Source organism: Lolium perenne, chromosome 3 (genome assembly GCF_019359855.2).
Source record: "Lolium perenne isolate Kyuss_39 chromosome 3, Kyuss_2.0, whole genome shotgun sequence".
Lineage (NCBI taxonomy): Eukaryota > Viridiplantae > Streptophyta > Magnoliopsida > Poales > Poaceae > Lolium > Lolium perenne.
In genome coordinates this window covers 49,649,666-49,657,726 of record NC_067246.2, presented here as the reverse complement: position 1 = coordinate 49,657,726, position 8,061 = coordinate 49,649,666, and the positions used below count along the sequence as shown (strand labels likewise).

Here is an 8,061-nt window from a genome sequence, read left to right as displayed (position 1 = left end):
CACTTATACCAGAAAGGTACTTTGATTACATCAAACGCCACTGCGTAAATGGGTGGTTATAAAGGTGGGATTAAGTATCCGGAAAGTATGAGTTGAGGCATATAGATCAACAGTGGGATTTGTCCATCCCGATGACGGATAGATATACTCTGGGCCCTCTCGGTGGAATGTCGTCTAATGTCTTGCAAGCATATGAATAAGTTCATAAGAGACCACATACCACGGTACGAGTAAAGAGTACTTGTCAGGAGACGAGGTTGAACAAGGTATAGAGTGATACCGATGATCAAACCTCGGACAAGTAAAATATCGCGTGACAAAGGGAATTGGTATCGTATGTGAATGGTTCATTCGATCACTAAAGTCATCGTTGAATATGTGGGAGCCATTATGGATCTCCAGATCCCGCTATTGGTTATTGGTCGGAGTGAGTACTCAACCATGTCCGAAAAGTTCGCGAACCGTAGGGTGACACACTTAAAGTTGGATGTTGAAATGGTAGAACTTGAATATGGAATGGAGTTCGAATATTTGTTCGGAGTCCCGGATGAGATCCCGGACATCACGAGGAGTTCCGGAATGGTCCGGAGAATAAGATTCATATATAGGAAGTCATTTTATGAGATTTAAAATGATCCGGAAGGTTCTATGGAAGGTTCTAGAAGGTTCTAGAAAAGTCCGGAAGAAACCACTATGGAAGGCGGAGTCCCAAAGGGACTCCACCTCCATGGCCGGCCAACCCTAGAGGGGGAGGAGTCCCAAGTGGACTCCCCCTATGGGGGCCGGCCAACCCCCCACATGGAAGGGGGGAATCCCACCCCAAGTGGGATTCCCACCTTGGGTAGGTTTCCCTATCACATGGAAGGTTTTGGGTTCGGGTCTTATTCGGAGACTTGTAGTCCAACACTTGGGACTTCCACCTATATAATGAGGGGCCAAGGGGAGGGGGCCGGCCACCCCATGAACCACCAAGGTGGCCGCACCCCTAGTGGCCGGCGCCCCCCTCTCCCAAACCCTAGCGGCTCTCTCTCCTCCACCACATCCCGCACGCTTAGCGAAGCTCCGCCGGATTTCTCCACCACCACCGACACCACGCCGTCGTGCTGTCGGATTCAAGAGGAGCTACTACTTCCGCTGCCCGCTGGAACGGGGAGGTGGACGTCGTCTTCATCAACAACCGAACGTGTGACCGAGTACGGAGGTGCTGCCCGTTCGTGGCGCCGTGATCAAGATCTTCTACGCGCTTTTGCAAGCGGCAAGTGAACGTCTACCGCAGCAACAAGAGCCTCATCTTGTAGGCTTTGGAATCTCTTCAAGGGTGAGACTCGATAATCCCCTCGTTGCTACCGTCTTCTAGATTGCATCTTGGCTTGGATTGAGTGTTCGCGGTAGGAAATTTTTTGTTTTCTATGCAACGTTATCCTACAGATGCAACATACGACTCTTTCTATCAATCTATATATGAAGTCGACGAAGCACGGAATTATGGTCGATTGACAGAAAAGAGTAGATGCAACTTTTTTTAGACGACGCAAAATCGATATATGCAACCTACTTTTTTTTCAAGAGCAGAGTGAAATGTGTACCTTAATTTTATACAATGTTAGGGCATTGTTGACTAGTGAGACTGCTCATGTTTAGTTCCACCTCGTCTAGGGAAAGAGGCTATGGTCAACTTATAAGGGAGAGTTTCCCTCTTTCTTTCACTGGGATTTTGGATGGAGCAGGCTTTCCTCTTGTAGTTGGATCATATGTGCATAAACGTCCGAACATAGGTTGAGTGTTGGGCTAAATTTGAGTGGACGCTAACATCTGGTATCAAAGCCAGCATCACCATGCCTTTCTGAGGGACTTCGATGTTGACTAGTGAGGCTGCTCAAGTTTAGAGCATCTCCACCGGTGAGCCTCAAGTTTAGAGCATCTCCACCGGTGAGCCCCATAATATGACAGGTAGCAGTGTCGACAACAGCATATGACAGGTAGCAGTGTCGACAACAGCATGGGGCGCGTCGGCAGCAATATATCTATGGGAAAGTGTGTTCGACATCGGTGACCCTTATATCACAGCTCCAATAGCACATGCATGCAATTAAAGGAAAGTAGGCGGGTGCAGAAAAAGTAGGAGAATGGAGAATCTTTGGAGGTGCTATCACTGCATGTGTACTGAGCCATCTTTTGAGTAGAAATTTGGTGCTAGGCCCCCGATCGAAGCCCTTCGCATAGGGATTCTTTCGGACGCGCCGATGCTTTTATGGGGCTCCAGAATATGCCGGCGCTTTTTGAGGAGCGCCGATGCGGATGTTTTCTCTCGCTAGGATTCCAATAAAGCTATTGGGAGCGCCGGTGGAGATGCTCTTAGTCCCACTTCGGCTACTAGAAAAGAGTATACCATCTTATAAGCTTCTCCATTCAGTTCGGGCTTTTGGGATGAAGTGAAATTTCATCTAATAGCTGGCCATATGCGCATAAACGTCGGACATAAAAAATCAAGAAAAAGTTATAGAATCATTTTGCAGTTGCGAACCCCTATGATAGAGGCACACCCATTCTTATTATTTTCTCCATAATGTGTTGCATATAATATATGTTCAAACTCTATAAAATTTAACCTTAATTAAAAAATATATGCAACATATTTTGTGGTGGAGGGATTTATTTCCGGTCTACTCCAAGTTGATGTCTAGTGCCTACTGGTCCTGTTAGTGCCTAGTATTTACTGCCTCCTGATGGTGTAGTGGCATAGTGGCATAACTTTCGACTAAGGAAGGTTGACGCGATGGCACCTCATTTATTGGAGTTAAATATTTTCATCAGAAGAATTGCTGGAAAAATAAATACAAACGAAGAATTACTGGTCAACGAGGTACTGCAGGGCTGCTGCTGAGAAATTACCGCGTAGAATTACACGCCCTTAAAAAATTACCTGTGAATAATTACCGTGGAGAAAACACATAATCAAGATGTGGGTGGAAGCTAATGCTCACCGGTAATTCTTGTGCTCCTCTGGTAGCGCACACTAGAACTAGATGAAAATTTGCGTGATGCATTTTTGTTGCAGTTTGTAGCACTTGATCTACAGGTTGCTTTCACTAGCCAATTATCCTATTCTTCCTCTTTTGTTCAGAAAGATTGTACAGATAGGATGGAAGCATCAGAGGGTTGAGCGGGATCTTTTCTGGGACTGAAACTCTTATGGCTAAAGAGAAGTGCTGCCAAAACAAAATACAATGAGATCCGACTTGACATGATAGTTGGGGAAGCTAAAATTCCCACAATTAGGTATTCAAAAGCATATTACTACATTAGAAGCTTGGCTAGACTAAGGCACGATATGTTTTCCAGGTAACATATAAACATTGCCGACCACAGTGGCGCGATGCAACAAACTTAGTGAGAAGAACTGCAGCAGCCATTCCTTCACCTAGAGAAACAAACTCATAATCAGCTCCAAAATACAAAGAGCAGCTAGTAACAGATACATAGATACAAATTCCTGGATATATCTTCTAGGAATACCAGCCAACAAAATATATCTTTGAAGCCTTTTGACACTATATTTTGTTAGGGTGGGGAGTTGATTACTGCAACTAATGTTTGTAATGAACTAATAACAAAATAAATAAAAAATAGGGCTTCTCCCTGCAGGATCTTTTCTGGGAAGCTAAAGAAAACTTGGTTTCCTCCCAAGTCAAAACCAAGAAGGGGGCCAATCTACTGTTTCCAGCTTATAAATTACAAAACCAAGTTGGTATTTTAGAGTTAAAGAAAAGCAAGGTTAGAACTAACCAAAATATTGGATAAAAGATTATAACTAGCTTTGAGATTCCAAACATGCCAATTAGGTTACTAAGTAACATTTGATTTTACATTTTTACTAATCTAACACTTGATTTGGATCTCCCACAGAACAAAGACAGCTAATGATGAAAAAAAAAGTAGGGATATAAATTAAAAATGGACGATTGTTGGTGCAGATTAATTTCTTAGTGACTTAAGAAACACAATAAAGATGTTTGAGCAAATTAGCACGTATGAAACATATTCTGATTAGTGAGAACTGCAGCAGCCATTCTTTCACCTAGAGAAACAAAGTCATAATCAGAAGAGCAGCTCCGTAACCGATACATAGATACAAATTCCTGGATGTATCTTCTAGGAATACCAGACAACAAAATATATCTTTGAAGCCTTTTGACACTATATTTTGTTAGGGTGGGGAATTGAGTACTGCAACTAATGTTTGTAATGAACCAATAACAAAATAATTTTTTTAGGGCTTCTCCCTGCCGGATCTTTTCTAGGAAGCTAAAGAAAGTTGGTTTTCTCCCAAGTCAAAACCAAGAAGGGGGCCAATCTACTGTTTTCAGCTCATAAATTACAAAACAGTAATCAGAGGGAGAACTCTGGGTATGCCTAGATAGGCACAGACACATATAGTTCCACCACCATATTCAACTTCTGGATATCATTTTATGAATAAAAAAGCGAGTCATTCATCTTGGCATCACCATCATTTTAATTGTTGCCTGTATTACTTACATGTGTGAATACCTATAGCGAAATGGACACTAGTTTGTGAGTTGGCAGCCAACTATTTCCCATGGATAAACTATCAAACAGTCCAAATCTCAAAAGCTATATTTAGAAGATCTTCTTACCTGTTAAACCCAGCACATTGGCACTTCAAACCAGAAAGTCCTGCTATGTATTGTGCGAAATTTCAGCTCCATTAGATCCACCAGCAATGGTTGTGTCTAGAAGCATAAAGAAGTCAGGTAATTAGTAACAGTTCCAGCAAAAGACAAATGGATAATAGAAGGCATCAGTGAGCCAGTTACACAGATGAGCTGACAAATACAACTTGAGCAAAGTAACTCACTTCTGTAACTCACATTTAATTGATTGTTTTTATAGCTCACTTCTGACCTAGCAATAGATAAAACGGAACTTCATCTATTACAAATGCATAGTATTTCCAAAAGCAGTATGCTTAGCTACTGTGACGAACCAAGATATGATCTAGATTTTATCTCTTGTAAACACATCCCTCGTCATTGCAAGCATACCCAATTAAACACGCCAAAATAATAAATTCTAGCAACAAAAGTGAGCTCAGGCATGTAGTTTTAAATAAATCGGGCCAAGAAATGCAATTTACTAGGTGGGTGATTGACAAGTGACGAAAAGTATCATTTGTGTTAGAGCAAAATAAATATCATTTCAGATGCTAAGGATTCAACAAAAGTTGAGAATTAAAGAAAAGCAAGGTTAGAACAGACAAAAATATTGGATAAAAGATTATAACTAGCTTTGATATTCCATACATGCCAATTAGGTAACTAAGTATCATCTGATTTTACAGTTTTACTAATCTGACACTTGATTTGGATCTCCCACAGAACAAAGACAGCTAAAGATGAAAAACAAACGTAGGGATATACATTAAGTTTGGCTATCCAGCAAATGGACAATTGTTGGTTCAGATTAATTTGTTAGTGACTTAAGAAACACAATAAAGATGTTTGAGCAAATTAGCACGTATGAAACATATTCTGATTAGCTTACTCGTATAATAAAAATTAAGAATGAGAAATCACCTGGTGTGTAGAAACTTGTGAAAGGACGATAGTGACCGACAGACTCCAGATTTGCATTAAGTCTCTTGGATTGCATCGAATTAAGTTGAAGCATGTATACATTAGGTCTCACGTACATGAAAATTACATTGGTATCCTCGCAATATCCTAGTAGGAAGTTTGTCCTTTTTTCGTCGACCTGAGGGAGGCCGAGAATAGTATGCATTTGAATGGTCTTCCAGAGCACCCATGTGTGAACCCCATGATCACAATTGATGTCCCTCCGCCACATATGGCACTCTGGGTACAAGAATATGTTGAAGCCAACATCGCCATCCTCAGCCTTGATGATCTGACGGCCATGGTCATATGTAACAGGAGGCCCTTTGATCACAGTTAGACTATAGTCGTCCAAATCGAATTTAACTACGTCAACTCCGGTGGACAACCAATACAGAGAATTACATACGAGAGTCTCGGGCGTGAGATCGGAAAAGAGCCGAGATGGAGCAGCTGCTGAGATGAGATCGCCCCATATGCCAGTCTGCGAGGAGTAAACACGTGCCAGGAGTTGACTGTCCTTTCTGCCCAAGCACAGCGAAACAATCTTGAAGGGGCTCGAGTGGCAGCCGCCGTGGACGTGGCCCTGGTCGCCTGCAGCGCAGAGCACCGCCACGTTGAGCGAACCGCGTTCGACCTCCGGGGGAATGGCCACGCGGCTCAGCTCGCCGGTGATAGGGGCACAGACGAGCAACTCGAACCGCTGCCAGTCTATGAAGATAACGCGACCGTGGCGACAGCTATACGCATCGTTAACCTTGATCCCGCTGCAGCGTCCGAGGTCGAAGCGCTCGGGAGGGATCCGGTCGGGGGAGTCCATGACGGGGGTGAAGACGAGGCCAGCGGCGCGGATCTCGAAGAAGCCGAGGAGGGGCGGCTTCCGGTGGTGGGCAGAGAAGCTGCGGGCGAACTTGGGGTCGGTGACGAGGCCCCTCCAACCCTTACACACGGCGGAGGCTCGGGGTAGGGAGGACGGCTGAGGCGGGAGGCGGAGGAGGATCTCGCGGAGGAGATCATCGTCTTCAAGCGGGGAGGCCGGCGCCGCCAGCGAGACGCCGGCAAGGCGGCGGGACAATTCGGCGCCCTCGCTCTCACTCTCACTCTCACTCATGTGGACGGAGACGGACTGGGGAGTGGGGAATGGGGATGGAGGCGCAGACCTAGGCTGGCTTGGACTTGATAGTTTTGTTCGGACGTGTCGTATTGGGCCCTCGAGCAAGTAGTACTGGGCCCCCGACAAAGTGGCCGTCCTCATCGGAGCCCAACTGATTGGTCGTCGCCGTCTTCCCGTCGTCGAATCCTACATCCGCCGCCCGCCGCCGGCATGGGCAAGTCTCTCTCCGCGGGTAGGATCTCCGGTCTATGCCACCGTGTGCGACAGTGAAGAATGGATATGCCTTGTCAGATTCCGTACGTACGAACGATGAAGGTTATCGGATCCTCTAAACAGTGTGCAAGCAAGAACATGCAACGGGGGCTCGATAGGCAATGTTTTTTTTTTTTTTTTTTTTTGTGACCCCTCGATCTGTGTTACAGCTGTAGCATCTGAACTTATGCACTAACTCAAGATAGGCAATGTAGACTAGTTAGTGTTAGAGCGTCTCCACTCGCGTCGATGAAAAAACGTCTGGTATGATAATTTGGAGCGCGTTAGTAGATAGTGTTGGACAAAAAAAGACTAAAAAGCTGTAAAAAGGAGGCACTGGTGGAAAAAGGTCTTTGGTCGCGGTTCGCAACTGCCATTAGTCGCGGTTGCGCAACCGCGACCAAATAAGCGCGACTAAAGGCCCCCCCTTAGTCGCGGTTGCTTAAGAACCGCGACTAAAGGCTCGTCCACGTGGGCGCCAGGCGACCGTCGGGGCGGAGGACCTTTAGTCGCGGTTCTTCTGGCCAACCGCGACTAAAGGCCGCCGCAGGTTTAGGGTTTTAGCCCCCCTAAACCTGCCCCCCTAAACCTGTTTTCTGTTTAATTTGTATTGTTTTATTTCTTTTGTGCTTTATTTTAATTTTGAAGGAGTTTCACATATTCTACGGTACTACATACATGCATATGAATGTACAATTTCAAACAAATTTGAAATTAGAACCAAAAAAAATTCAAGAGAAATATACAATATATATTCAATATCATCGGATGACCATATACAATTTTGAACAAGTTTCCATACATAATTTAATGCATATAAAGTTCTACGTCCTCGTAATGGTGTTCTCCTTTAGGATGGAGGACTTCCCTCCTGAACCATTCAGCTAGTTCCTCTTGAAGTGGTAGGAAGCGAGCTTCTCGACTAAGCATCATCCGGAGGTTATTCCTCTGAGCATTGGTATCACTCGGAACCCGCTCAGAGGTGTAACTCCGGATCATCTCACAGACATAGTATCCACATAGATTGGTCCCCGCTGGCTGAATATCCCCACCATTCTT

The 8,061-nt window shown here is 44.6% G+C and overlaps 1 protein-coding gene across 2 annotated transcripts; it reads right to left on the bottom strand.

Annotated features, from left to right (window-relative positions):
* Positions 1 to 3,023: 3,023 nt before the first annotated feature.
* Positions 3,024 to 6,768, bottom strand: LOC127341318 (uncharacterized). Of its 2 annotated transcripts, none has more exons than XM_051367128.2 (3): positions 5,598 to 6,768; positions 4,659 to 4,754; positions 3,024 to 3,421 (listed from the first exon to the last, which is right to left on the bottom strand). In XM_051367128.2, exons 1-2 carry the CDS (start codon positions 6,745 to 6,747, stop codon positions 4,702 to 4,704), a joined length of 1,203 nt encoding a protein of 400 aa, XP_051223088.1. In that variant the 5' UTR covers positions 6,748 to 6,768; the 3' UTR covers positions 3,024 to 3,421; positions 4,659 to 4,701. The 2 variants fall into 2 exon arrangements, with proteins under 2 accessions (XP_051223088.1, XP_071684042.1); XM_071827941.1 differs by lacking the exon at positions 3,024 to 3,421 and adding an exon at positions 3,439 to 4,078.
* Between the last annotated feature and the right edge of the window lie 1,293 nt (positions 6,769 to 8,061).